The sequence below is a fragment of the Aricia agestis genome, chromosome 20 (genome assembly GCF_905147365.1).
Source record: "Aricia agestis chromosome 20, ilAriAges1.1, whole genome shotgun sequence".
Classification (NCBI taxonomy): domain Eukaryota; kingdom Metazoa; phylum Arthropoda; class Insecta; order Lepidoptera; family Lycaenidae; genus Aricia; species Aricia agestis.
In genome coordinates, this window is record NC_056425.1 from 10,433,354 (window position 1) to 10,448,549 (window position 15,196).

A 15,196-nucleotide genomic window follows, 5' to 3' on the forward strand; every position below is an offset into this window, starting at 1 on the left:
TTACCAGTTAGACTTTAGTGGATTTAATGTCATATACGATTGATATTTCTTTTTCTAGATGTAACAGGATTTAATGTCGTATACCATTAAGTAGAACTGGTTCTTACGATTTTAATGGTGCAAAAAACATATTAAAAAAAAAGTGGAGTTACTATTGTATACCTCTGAGGTACAGAATTATATTATTACTAGATGATGCCCGCAACTCCATTGAGCCAAAATTAGTTTATCGCGCGGGATTCGTGCATTTTTCCGGGATGAAAACTATTCTATGTCCTTTCCTGGGACTCAAAGTATCACCATGCAAAATTTTAGCAAAATCGGTTCCTTGGTTTGAGCGTAACAGACAGACAGACACACTTTCGCATTTATAATATTAGTATGGATCTGTTCGAAGAAAATCGTTTGGATTAAGGTGGGCTTATTAATGACTTCTTTACGAAATTGAAAGAGAGAAATGGTCCTGACTCCTGAGACTATGTTCAAAGATTCAAAGATTCAAAGACTTTATTAGCATCCAAGTATAGTATAAATATACAAACTCAGCACCTTGTACAGGCGGTTGCTTATAAAATAGTACTTGACAAATATTTTGTTCTTTCTCATATTAAAAACTATTCAATATTTTAAAGCTTTTTCATAGCTTTTATCGCTGGCTTTCATAAATTAATAAATCGTCTATACTCCACTCAGGCTAGCTTGTCGCTAGCGGTCATTGACTCCCTGTCAAAAACTTGTCATTTTCCATATAAAACCAGGATTGTCAATATCTGACATTTCATTGTCAATGGCGATTTATAAGGAAAGTGGCAGGTTTTTGACAGGGGGTCCTTTCGAGAGTTGGCAACCCTAGTTCAGACACACACAGAGTTGCCCACAAGGATAGTCACATGTGACATGACACATCTCATATTAATTTTGTCGTTTAGTATGACCCGCCTCGCGAACTGGAACATTACAAGGCGGCGTAGAGGAATTTGATTTTGATTGATTTTTTTTTATTAAATAAGGGGGCAAACGAGCAAACAGGTCACCTGATGGTAAGCAACTACCGTCGCCCATGGACACTCGCAACGTCAGAAGAGCTGCATGTGCGTTGCCGGCCTTTTAAGAGGGAATACGCTCTTTTCTTGAAGGTTTGCAGGTCGTATAGGTCCGGAAATACTGCTGGTGACAGTTCGTTCCAGAGTTTTACAGTGCGCGGCAGAAAGTTACGCGAAAAACGCACGGTGGAAGACTGCCACTCATCAAGGTGATGAGGATGGTATGTTTTTCGCGTGGGACGATGGCGAAAAGTTGCAGGTGGTATGATTCCGAACAATTCCTCAGAGCACTCCCCGTGATACAACCGATAGAGGATGCAGAGTGAAGCTTCATCTCGGCGTAATTCCAAGGGGTCCAAGCTGTTTGAAACACTTATTTTTTGAAACACTTACTTTGATATAAGCATGTTATATACTTTTTGTAATTACCCTCCAAGGATATAAAATTAATTTTTATAATTAATATCAAATGTGCTTACTCCGTTGTCCACAAAACTGTGGACAACAGTTTGCTTTAAAACGGTAAATGTAGGTATGTGTAAAACAAGTGCGAGTTGGACTCGCCCATTGAGGGTTCCAGAACAGCAATAAGGTATGTTTTTATGAAATTAAAAGGTTTTTGATTTATTTTTATATTTCAGTTGATTAATTAATGAAAGTTACCATTTATTACGTGTAAAAAACTACTAGCTAGATCTCGTTCAAACCAATTTTCGTTGGTAGTTTTTATAGTAATGTAAGTACATCATAATATATTATTTTTTGGCTGATCATGAAGATGGCTTTAGAAGTTAGAAGGGGGAGGGGGACACATTTTACCATTTTGGAAGAGTCTCTCTCGCAAACTAATCAGGTTAGAAAAAATATATATTATAAACCTCTGTGTGTCTGTCTGTTACCGCTTCACGCCCAAACCGCTGAACCGAGTTTGGCAGAAATTTGAAGAAATTTGGCATAGAGATATTTTGAGTCCCGGGAAAGGACATAGGATACTTTTTGTTCCGAAAAAATGTGCGGTCCCCGCGCAATAAACGAGTTTTGGCGCAACGGAGTTGCAGGCGTTGACTCTAGTATTAGATAAGTATGGATTTTAATATTATGTGAAAGTGGAATCATATTACCAGGCAGGAAAATTCGTGTATCTTGGCCATCCTATTATTTATATGTGGGAGAGCCATGCCTCGGCACGAATGGGCCGGCTCGACCGAATAAATACCAAACAGCGCTTGCGCTGTGTTTCGCCGAGTGAGTGACTTTACCGGAGGCCCAATCCCCTAACCCCTACCCTATTCCCTTCCCTTCCCTTCCCTACCCTCCCCTATTACCCTATTCCCTCTTAAAAGGCCGGCAACGCACTTGCAGCTCTTCTGATGCTGCGAGTGTCCATGGGCGACGGAAGTTGCTTTCCATCAGGTGACCCGTTTGCTCGTTTGCCCCCTTATTTCATAAAAAAAAATCCTCAGACAAAAATTATTATAGCCAATAATTATAGTCTACGGAGCGTTGAACACTAGCTGACCATTTAACTATTACTTACACTATTATTATTGATACTCAATATAAAAAGTAGATAAAAACCAATTCTCAGGCCTAACGAATGTACATACAAAGAGCAAGGAACCTAATTGTAAACCAATTTTCGTTGGTAGTTTTTATAGTAATGTACATCAGATTATACGTATATTTTTTTACAATTATCATGTACTTTAGAAGTTAGAGGGGACTTTGGAAGAGTCTCTCTCGCAAACTATTCAAAAAATATAATATTAGGAACCTTAATATTATGATTTTCGTAGACCTATCCATAGATACCCCACAACGCCACACGCATAGGTTTGAGGAAAAAAATTTGGGGAATAAAACTTTAGGGGTCCCCATAGGTATGGGGACCCCTAAAGTTTTAATAATTTTTCCATTTTTTATAAAAATCTTAATGCGGTTCACAGCCTACATCTACTTACCAAGTTTCAATAGTATAGCTCTTATAGTTTCGGAGAAAAGTGGCTGTGACACACGAACGGACAGACAGACAGACAGACATGACGAATCTATAAGGGTTCCGTTTTTTGCCATTTGGCTAGGGAACCCTAAAAATGCTGCATAAAAATATTTTTAACTCTTATTTATTCCGAAACCGTATCGTTACGATACTCTTTGTTAAAATGTCGTTATATTTTGATGTACTATCGATTGGCACATGTTTCATCTCTTGCCGCCTAAATGACTTTTTTTAATCGCCAATCTGTAGGTATACTGAAATATCCCATGCTCTTTCGTTAAAATTGGTTGAGCCCAGCTAACACGAGAATTTTATATATTATTAGATGTCAAATAATATTTCTTCTTAGTAATTAGTAAGGTTGGGTTGCACCAGAGGCGCGGTTAAAGTTAAAGTTATGGTTATAGTTAAATATGGCGTCCTTTAGTTTTAACTTTAACCGGAGATATTCATAGATGTCTGTTGCGTTTATTTTTTTAATTGAAGCTACAGGTGACGGGATTGAGGGTATAAAAAATTAAATTATTCGTAAAAAGGACGCCATATTTAACTTTAACCAAAGATTCGACATTTTGCACTATAGTTATAGTTAAAGTTACAGTTAGTTGGTGCAACCCAACCTAAATATATTATAACGGAAATTATGCTTTTATAAAGCTAACGGCTCTGATATGCAGAATATTACAGTTAAGTGATACAAAGTACACCGGGACAACTAGTGAGAAATAAAATGAATAAAACAAAAATTATGTATTTTTATTCCATTCCATGCATGTTAGCTCAGATATATTTTGAAGCAACTGTATTGCAGCGCCATACGTAGAACGTTATAGAAGCTTAGGGTAATATAATAATTTCGTGCCCCCACGAAAATGTGTACTGGGGCTGTACCACGAAACCGTTTTGAGAGTTAATCGAACGTATCGGAATGCTGCGTCCTACGAAGTTCAAACGAGAAATGACGTTGTTAGGGTAGGACGCTGCATTCTCATTCAATATCTATGAACGCTTCACACCACGTCAGTCTGGCCCTGTGCTAAGTCCCTGAAGGACTTGTGTAGGTACCAGACAACGAAAATATATTTAATACTTTTATACAATACATATTATATTAATTTTTTTTTATTATATCATACACATAATATTTAATACACATCCAGACCCGGGAACAATAAAAACTTTTTGTTCCGTCGGCGGGATTCGAAGTTTTCGAAATCGGCTTAAGCTGCCACACACTCAGCCACTGAGCCACAGAGGTCGTCATTGAGTCTTAAAACGGTTTCGTAGTAGGCCCTGGTTACAATATTAAGTACTAGCCACTAGCTGTACTTATTTGCGGGGTTGGGAGCGCCATTGCTGTTGTTAAGGGCGTTGAGTTTGATCGCGTGGTTCAGGATGTCACTGATGAAGCCGAGTCCGTTCCTTTTTTTAGAATCGGTCGGTGCAAAAACGTAGCTGGAAGTAGTCCGGCGAGGGAGGAACGTGTTAGGATACGGATTATAAACATACTGAGGACCATATCCGTTTGGCAGATATCCGCCTCCGCCGTATCCGCCTCCGCCATATCCGCCTCCGCCATATCCGCCTCCGCCATATCCGGGTCCGCCATATCCGCCTCCGGACGCTGCCGCTGCCGCCGCCGAGGCTGGTCCTCCAAAGCCCCCGCCCCCTGCCGCCGCCGCCCCGCTCGCGGCGCTCTGCCCCTCCACAGCGCACATCGCCGACAACAGCAGCGCCACCGTCAAACTCAGCTGCATTAAAGTAGATCACAGTAGGAACAAAATGGTCAATTAAAACCGCAACGCGACACGTAGATGCATTTCTAAATTTGTACTGAATTGACCCTAAAGTATAGAGAGCGCTGTCATGTCCTCAGATATTAGGGCGGCATTCACGAGCGATCCACTGATCTATTTAGCACTGTCGGTCCAAATGGATCGGCTCGACGCGATGGAATTCCAACTGCCAATTGGCGCGGCGCGCTCGTGAATGCAGAAAACCAATGGTCCGGTCGCTCTCGTGCCATTATACGGCTCGCTCGTTCGTGAATGGTGTTAGTTACTCGCGAGCCAAATACGCCATATTGATTTTACTTTGCGTTTAAAACACGTCCGGTGCTGTCAATGCCTACACTCAAAATGATTAAATGGAAAGGCTCGTTGGCGTGTTCGTGAATGCCATGAATTTGACGCGGCGCGACATCGAGTATCGAGCCAATGGCGCGAAATCCATATGGATCGCTCGTGAATGCCTACCTTCTCTTAGCATTATGTTACAAGTTGTATCTAGATATTACATCATTACAATGTGTGCATAATATGCTCAGTTATCCTCCCTTACTGATGTAATGCTCGACTCTGTAGCGTTAACTTACATTATATCCTAAGATCCGACCGTAAAATTCTGCATGAATCGTTTTTTTCGATCAAATATATTTTAAAATAATCTTTAGAACGTATAGAATGGATTAATGTTGGGTTGCCTTGTTAAAAGTAGCCGCAAGTACCTCTAATTGAGTAAAATGAAAGCCCGTAATAGAAACTTGCGTGTATTCAATAGTAAAGAAGAAGGAATGACATTGAGGAATGACAGGACAATACACATAAAAATAAAAACGCCTGTTAAATAAAAATAGCAATCTTGCGAATTCTCGACGTCCTCAAATAATGCCAGGCATAATAATTGTAGGCCTGAACATTTGTCATATACAAAAGTGATGGCAACCCCCGTTTATGTATAAAAATCATTAATAAGGCGGGAGCTTCGCTGCGCTACGCTCCCGCCTTAGCCATCTAACCTAACCCAAAAAAGTCGTATTGGTCCGCAGCCCAACTCACCTGACTGCAACGATTCGTCGCCCCGCCCCCATTCGAATTCGCACGCATTTAACAATATGTAGTTTTCATTAAAACACGTATCAAAATATAAAATATAAAGCCTCAAATATAATTATCGTTAATAAAGCAGCTCACAAAAGTTTTCTCAAAATGAACTTTTTAGTAGCTCGTAATATATAACCTCACTTAGAAAAATTTAATCTATATTTAATATTGAAGTTGCCCGCTATGTATTTCCAGTCGCTCACTTACGGCCGTTCCCAATATTTGATCTATCTCTGGTTTTGCCCTACTAGAGATAGTAATAGCTCACAATTGACATAAAATATATGTCTCTAATGTCTAATGTGAGCTATTCCTATCTCTAGTAGGGCCAAACCAGAGATAGATCAAATATTGGGAACCGCCGTTAGTAATACAGTCGCTCGGATAGAATTTTAATATCTGAAATAGATTAATCGCAATCCACATTTTGTAAGCTCGTTCTGGATTTTATTATAAATCAATATTAGTCGTTAGTTTAGTTTATTTTTCGCTTAGTCAAATTAATACCGCTCATGTTATTAAAACAGTATGTTCATCATCAGTCGCAAAGTAATTTTTTATTCACTCGTTTTATTATTTCCCTTAAAAAATGATCGATCGATTTAGAGCTGGCAACCATTTATACCTTATTTTCTCACGTCATTTTCTTTCAAATAATGTAAAATTTACTGAAAAAAATATACATGCAAATTATGCATTTATCTCATGAACATTCAACTTAATTAGAGGTACTTGCGGCTACTTTTGACAAGGCAACCCAACATTAATCCATTCTAAAGATTATTTTAAAATATATTTAATCGAAAAAAACGATTCCTGCAGGAATTTACGGTCGGATCCAATACTATTACAAGCGAACTCCCGGTGAGGGAGCATATTTTTATAAAATTATTTAACTTTTTTTGGCTTTTTAAGTTTATGTTATACGAGGAATAAATAATAAAAATAATAAACAAGTCTTACCATTCCTTTGGCCATTTTGACGGTCTACAACCTAATCGAAGCTACATACTGCTTATATATAGCGATTTGAAGCCTTATAATATTTAATTAATATATTTTATTGGTCATTGGTCACGACCACGTGATGACCACTCATAAAACTTGCTATCGCGATGATAGCAATTTTTATGAGTGGTCATGAACACACTATTATATTATGTACGAACCTGCAGCGGTCAGAGGGCGTCAGACACACACAGAGTTGCCCACAAGGATAGTCCATACAAAATAATATTTTTTGGCTTATAATTACTTAACTGATCACCAGAAATAGTAACATTTCATAGACAAAAATAGTAAACGATCACCAAAATACACTTTTTAATTAAAAATGATAGCTAAAGATTTAACATCTCGCTATCTAGGTTATGCAAAATGACTCCAATTAAATCATTGTTAAACCAAAAGTAGTAAACGATCACCAAAATTAGTAAATGATCACCAATATAATCTATACATATAAATAAAATTGGAGTGTCTGTTTGTAATATTGAAATAACCGTTTTTTACTACATGCATATGAATATTTAGATGTTACAGACACCAAAATAACAATTTTTAGAATTTTCGTCTGTCTGTATGTCTGTCTGTTTTTTCCGGCTAATCTTCGAAATGGCTAGACCGATTTTGACGTGACTTTTATTGGCAGATAGCTGATGTAATAAGGAGTAACTTAGGCTACTTTTTAACCGACTTCCAAAAAGGAGGAGGATATTTTTTATTTTTTTTATGATTTACCTATGTATTTTACTCCACCGTTTGTGGACCGATTTTCGAAATTCTTTTGTTGTTGCATAAGAAATGATCCAAATTAGATACCATTTATTTATTTTTATGTATAGATCTGCCAATAAAAGTCGCGTCTAAATTGATCCAGCCATTTCGAAGATTAGCCGGAACAAACAGACAGACATACAGAGAGACAAAAATTAAAAAAATTGTTATTTTTGTATCTGTAACATCCAAATATTCATATGCATGTAGTAAAAAACGGTTATTTCAATATTACAAACAGACACTCTAATTTTATTTATACGTAGGTCACACTGAAAGTTTTGCGTCACTTAAAAAAACGACGTGTTATAACCAAATTATTATGTTTATTGCTTTTCAAAATACTCTCCTTTACATTCTAAACACTTTTTTATGCGATCGAACCATTTTTTAAAACAGGAGGACCACAGATCTCAAGGCATGTTTTCTACGTGCTGATTGAACGCTATCACTGCCTCTTCGGAGTTGGTAAAAGTGAAACCTCTCATTAAATCTTTAATTTTGGGAAAAAATACAGAAATCACAGGGTGCTAGGTCGGGGCTATGTGCAGGATGGGTGACGAGTTGTGATTTTTCGGAACCTAAAAATGACTTTGTTTTGTTGGCCGTGTGTGAAGAGGCGTTGTCGTGATGTAGGAGAATGCGGCTTTTTGGTCGTCTTTCGCGAATCTTGTCTAATATCCTGGGTAAACAAATGGTAGTATACCACTCAGCATTAACACTCTTTTGATCTCCAAGTGGAATTGTACAGATGGGATCCGTAGATCAGAAAAAAAACGCGATCATTTTCTTACCAACGTTTCTCGCCTGCCTCACTTTTGTTGGCTTGTTCTCATTTTCAAACACCCACTCACAAGATTTCTGTTCTTTTTGGGGTTCAAAACAACAAATCCACGTTTCGTCTCCTGTGACAATGTCATAAACAGCATTAGAATGTCTGTGGGCGTGCTTCAGTAGCATCTGTGAGCACCATTCCACGCGAGCCCGCTTCTGCTCCGCTGTCAGTTCATGAGGGGTCCAAGGACAACAAAGTCTCCGAACTCACAATTCTTCGTGTAATTTTTTTTTAATTTGGCTCATACCAATCCCCAATAGTCCTCAAATTGTCTCATAGGTAATCAACGGGTTTTCTTCAATTATCCGCTTAACAGTAGCCACATTAATTTCGTTGACGGCAGTTGAAGGCCACCCTTCACGAAATTCGTCATATAAAGAAACTCGACCTCTATATATATATATATATATATATATATATATATATATATATATATATATATATATATATATATATATATATATATATATATATATATATATATATATATATATATATATATATATATATATATATATATATATATATATATATATAATATATATATATATATATATATTAATATTACCGATTTTCAGCTTGGTGGAATTTCAACTTGGAATTACAGCTTCGAATGTCTAAATTGACTGGAGTTATAGTCCTAGCCCCTAGGTAATTCATTATAACTTCTAAAAAACATACCCTCTTTTGCGCAGTTGGTTGATAAATAAAGCACAACTGCGATGTTTTATTCACGATTTTGTTTTATTGTTCATAAAAATGAATATGAAAAAAAACGACCAAGTGCGAGTTGGACTCGCCCATGAAGGGTTCCGCAACAGCGATAAGGTTTATTTTTATGAAATTAAAAGGTTTTTGATTTATTTCTATATTTCAGTTGATTGAATGAAAGTTAAATCAAGGTTTACCATTTATGACGTATAAAAAAAGCTACTTGCTAGATCTCGTTCAAATCAATTTTCGTTGGTAGTTTTATAGTAATGTACATCATAATATGATGTTTAAATTACTATAAAAACTACCAACGAAATATATATTACATATTTTTTAGATTTATCATGCCACTACTTTAGAAGTTAGAGGGGGGGGGGACGACGACACATTTTGCCACTTTGAAAGAGGCTCTCTCGCAAACTATTCAGGTTAGAAAAAATATATATTAGAAACCTCAATATGATTTTTGAAAAATGACCTATCCATAGATACCCCACGCCCACACGTAGTACCCACACACACCTATCAGTTGTACCTATGGGGACCCCTAAATACTATTTGCTAGATCTCGTTCAAACCCATTTTCGTTGGTAGTTTTTATAGTAGTGTACTTACATCATATATTTTTTTAGACTTATCATGCCCCTACTTCAGAAGTTAGAGGGGGGGGGGACACACACATGTTACCACTTTGGAAGAGTCTCTCCCGCAAACAATTCAAGGGGGTTGCATTTGAATTACGCATTATAGGGAGGGGGCGGGAGAAGAGGGGGGAGGGGAGGGGGGCAAGGGGGAAATATTTTTTAATAATTTTCTATTTTTGCATCAAAATCTTAATGCGGTTCACAGACTATATCTACTTACCATGTTTCAATGATATAGCTCTTATAGTTTCGGAGAAAAGTGGCTATGACATACGGACGGACAGACAGACAGACATGACGAATCTATAAGGGTTCCATTTTTTGCCATTTGGCTACGGAACCCTAAAAACATTTCATCAGATCGTGTATATTTGACATGAATTTATTAGATTTTAATTGCATTGAAAACCATATTTAAATTGTGCTTTTAAGTGACAAAAACACAATTAAACAGTATTCCAAAGCAAGCGAAGAGTCAGCTGTAAGGCAAAATGCGTTTCTTTTTGGTAAGTTTAATTTTTTTAAAGAACAAACATTCCAAAAAATGAATTTAAAAAAGTTGCCTCACAAAATCCCACAAAATTACTTGTTAGCTGTCGTTTTTTCTATTGAGATCACAGTTTTTAAAATAAGAGCAGCACCAGCATAGACATTAGACAGTAAAAAAAAGAATTAGCGTCCTCTGGTCTGACCTTTGCATAAGATTCCCCAATTGAAGATAAAAAATGGTCAGCATCGAAGTACAAAATATTACAATAACATATTTTGAAATCTGGTGTTTCATTATTTTGATTGCAGTATAGTCTTGTTCAAATATTATGTTCTTAACATAAAGTTAGTATACCTAGCGGAATAGAGCAACAATCTCGAGCTGTCAAAGGAAACCGAAATTGGTTTACATCTGTGTGTAAAATATAATATGTACGTAATACGTATACACTTAAGTACACAAGCATGATTGAAATTTGAACATGAATTCTGTGAGATTAAATTGTCAACGTGCCGATAAGTGCCGACTGGACGTCAAAAAAAGAGTTCTGCTGTCTCTTTTTAACCGACTTCAAAAAAAAGGAGGTTATCAATTCGACGCGTATGTATGTAAGTAATATTTCCAGAACTGTCCAATTTTTGTATATATGTTGTTAATCTATAGCAGCTTCTGAACAAATGTGCCAAATTTCAAAAGTGTATGTATGTATGTATGTATGTACTATGTATGTATGTATGTTTTTATGTTTGTGCACGCATATCTCCGGAACTACAAGTCCGATTTAGGTGATTCTTTTTCTGTTGAACTAGATAGTTGTTGTACTAGGTGTACTAGGTTGAACAATTTTAACTTAGGGAATACTGCAAGTTTCATCAAAATCGGTTCAGTAGTTTTTGAGATAGGGAATTTTAATTCTTAATTACGTACAATTTGAAGTCGGTTTTATCACGCAGTGTTACTGATAGTGACATTTCGCTTGCTCAGGCCTTTGTCTATTCCGCTAGGTATATTAACTTTATGGTTAACTAGCTCTACCTATATATATATACTTATAGATTAAGGAAATCTATGTTAATACTAAATTTTCTTAACATCTCTATTTTTAATAAGATTCCTAAAAATGAAAGAAAACACCTTCATTAGATTTATTATTATACTTACTTAATACAATTTAAATAAGTACTTGCGAAAATATAAGTATATCGCGAGTTTGACAAAAGTTTTGTCGAGCGTTTAAAAAGCATTGGTATTTTGATAAGTTCGAAATTTGTAAAAATATTTTGGAAAAAGGTAAGAATATTAACAATTTTAAATATAACAATTTGAAATTCCTATATTGAAATAAAATATTATATATAATACTATGTATTCATATTATATTTATATGGCATATTTGTGAACTATGTTATACAGGAAAAGAATAAAGCCGATATTCCACCACACTTTTTCAGGGCCCGGTAATAGTTAGGCAAGGCTTGGCCCCTTAGAAGGCCTTACTTCCTATTATTTTAGTTAAATTATGATAAGGGTTCCTAAATGCAGTGTGGTGTCAAAGCTTTAATGTAACGGTTGCTCTCAGAGACATATTTTAATGATGGTTAAACTGTAATTTAATGAAAATAATGTATGGAGCTTATGTCAACATCTTCATATAATTACAATTAAGTCTAGTGAGTGTGGCAAGGTGCGCCTTCCCGGCAAGTGCTCCATATAACTATTTGGCGCACTTGCTGGGTAGGCAGGGCCGGATCTACCATCTGGCTATTTGGGCTTAAGCCCAGGGCCCGATGAATTCAAGGGTCTCCGACCCCAACTAAGTCAAGTCAAAAATAGACGATAATGCGAAAGAATTCATAATTTTTTGTTGGTATCCCTGAGAATCCTACGATCAAGGTTTATTATACAATTTAGGTGTTGGTACTACGAAATGACAGTTAAAATGTTGTGGCCCTAAGTAGTTTCAGCAGGGCCTCGTAAGCTCACGGTCCGGCCCTGCGGGTAGGCACGCTTTGCCACACTCACTATAATTATTAAGAGGATACACCAGGGGCTAGAGAAATTACAAAAAAGTACGTGTAATATCTATAGCTGTCTCCCTTACCTCAAGCCTATACCGCGGAACGCGATATAGAGACAGTTGCAGAAAATCAACGATTTGTTGTCCCCTGATTCCTTCTCCAAAACTTAACCGATTTAAGTAGTTTTTTCATTAAAGATTAAAGAAAGGCCTGAGCTGTATTCCTATGTTTTAGTTTTTTTGTATAATTTAGCCAAATCTGTTTTCTGGATGTTTGAACACAGCGGAAAATCTGGGCATTTATTGGGTTTTTGAACGTTCATATCTTATTTAATAATTAAATTATGAAAAAAAAGAAAACATAGGGACATTGTATTAGTGGCCGTAGATAGATATTCAGGAAAAAAATTATAACTCTACTAGCATTATCCAGGGAGGAAACAGGGGACAACGTTTGTATGGAAAAAACTCCTCTTAATATTCGCCTCTGAATGCGGCTGTTAGTCCTATTGCGCTTAATTATAAAAAGGGTCCCTGAATACAATGTAGTGGGATACAGGCTCTATTTTAACAATTTAATATTATAATCTTATCATATTATTATTTTAGATCACCTCCCTCATAGTTCTGGTTATGTCTGCGATGTCCTTCGCTACTTCGAGTGTGTATGCGCCTACAACAATCAGAAAAGATAGTGGAGTAGCCATATTAAGCGACATTGGAAACGGCCTTGCTAAAATTAACGTACTCAATAATCAAAATGGTGTAAAATAATTCGACAGTGATGTAAATAATTGTAATGAATGTTAATAAAATTTAAAAGTAATTGGCATATATTATTTATTTTCATCATGAATTAATATTAAGTAGTTATATGTGGAGAGGAAATTTTGGACTGTACATTTTACAAAGTACATTGTACACACTGTACAGTGTACAATGTACTTTGTAAAATGTACAATGTACTTTGTAAAATGTACAGTCCAACTCAAAACATTTTGTTCAGGACGTTTGTAATGTCCTGAACAAAATGTTTTTAAACTTTCGTTTAGGACATTGTACAGTCCTATTGTACTATAGTATGAATGTAGTCCTATCTTTTAAATTTTATTACAAAGAAATTGATTCTAAGGGCCATAATATTAGATTATCATTTATATTGGATCCTAGATCATTGAGTCATTTATATTGAATAATGTAATATAGACATAATTATGATGACATAATATGATTTATTTCTTCCTTGATTTATATTGGATCATATAATATATGATCCTATAAATGATGAATATAAATGATAATAATGTGCCCCATAGGCAGATGGGCACACATAAGTCTTACGTCATTTGTTCGGCTTATGATTAAAATCATTGACTGAAACTATAAATATGCATTTTTTTATCTATGGACTGCTAAAGAATCAATTTCTCTGATATCTGTCCCCTTTGATTTTTTTTTATTAAATGAGGGGGCAAACGAGTTTCTCTGATAGTACAATTAAAGGATTGTACAATGTCCTAAACGAAAGTTTGAAAACATTTTGTTAAGGACATTACAATGTCCTGAACAAAATGTTTTGAGTTCGACTGTACATTTACAAAGTACATTGTACAGTACATACTGTACCACTACTAATATACAGGGTGTATTAAAAATAACTATAAGTGATAATACTTTAGGGTGTGTATGTTTGTAGAGAATTCACTGTGAAAGCTTCTACTTTCTGAAAGACCAAAATTTTTTTCCCTTTTGTATGGGGAAACGTGACGATCGGGCCCTTGCCCATAAAAAATTAAAAAAAAAATTCGTCTTTCAGAGCTGCTACTTTCACAGTGAACTCTCTACAAGGAACACATACATACCCAAAAGTATTATCACTTATTTTTGTTACACACTGTATATTATGTGACTGTACTTTAAAGTATTACAGCCTGAAAATATTTCTTAACATTTTCAGGCTGAAATACCTTTTCTTCATTCCTTTAGTTTTACACTCGAATTAAGTAAATTATTATAATCTTGTTCAGAACTAACATCCGTACTGAATACTGATATTATAAAGAGGTATAGTTTGTGATGTTATAAAATGTTATAGGGTAATCTTCCGAGTTCAGACCTACTAAAACATAATATTTAAAAATTCGTTCACTAATAGATAGACATGTTATCTGTAAAGCTATGAAAATTTCAGAATTTTTAAACAGGATTTTCAAAATTCCACTAGGGAAATCAACAGGGATTGAAACTTTATAATTAACGTAATATTATGTCAAAAGTTCAATTTGACGAAGAAATCCACTTATAGAGACATGTATCACGATCGGGGGCTATTCTCATGATTCGAAAGGCTCTTCGAGCGCAGATTCTCACGCGCGAGTGTTGCAGCGTGTGAACTGTGTGTTACACTGGTACCTACCTTCCATACTGGATCTAATAATATCCTCATATCCATACGTCTTATAATCACTAAATCGTAAATCGTGCGGACTTTTTGTTTTCATCGCACTTTTTGAATGTGGACTATTTTTTTGTATAACTTTCTTACGAATAATTATTATGATTGTAATAAGTTAAAAAAAAAAAATGTTTTTGTTTAGTTAGGTCAGAGCCCGGGTGGGGCAAGCGCCCCAGCTTGCCCCAGTGTGGCTACGCCCATGGGTATGGAGATACTTGATCCCGGAAAAGGACATAGGAAAAGTGTACCGTTTTCCTATGTCCTTTTCCTAGTTGCAGGCGTCATCTAGTTATTTATATTACAAGGCCTGTTTTTTTCAGGCGCTGTTCTGTATAGCCCTA

At 36.0% G+C, this 15,196-nt stretch overlaps 1 protein-coding gene across 2 annotated transcripts; it reads right to left on the reverse strand.

The window, feature by feature from the left end:
- Positions 1-4,283: 4,283 nt before the first annotated feature.
- Positions 4,284-6,950, reverse strand: LOC121737283 (holotricin-3-like). 2 transcript variants are annotated; one of them, XM_042128915.1, is made up of 3 exons: positions 6,888-6,950; positions 4,628-4,793; positions 4,284-4,597 (listed from the first exon to the last, which is right to left on the reverse strand). In XM_042128915.1, the coding sequence occupies exons 1-3, from the start codon at positions 6,900-6,902 to the stop codon at positions 4,362-4,364; spliced, it is 417 nt and encodes a 138-aa protein (XP_041984849.1). In that variant the 5' UTR covers positions 6,903-6,950; the 3' UTR covers positions 4,284-4,361. The 2 variants fall into 2 exon arrangements, with proteins under 2 accessions (XP_041984849.1, XP_041984848.1); XM_042128914.1 differs by having other exon boundaries at positions 4,284-4,793.
- Between the last annotated feature and the right edge of the window lie 8,246 nt (positions 6,951-15,196).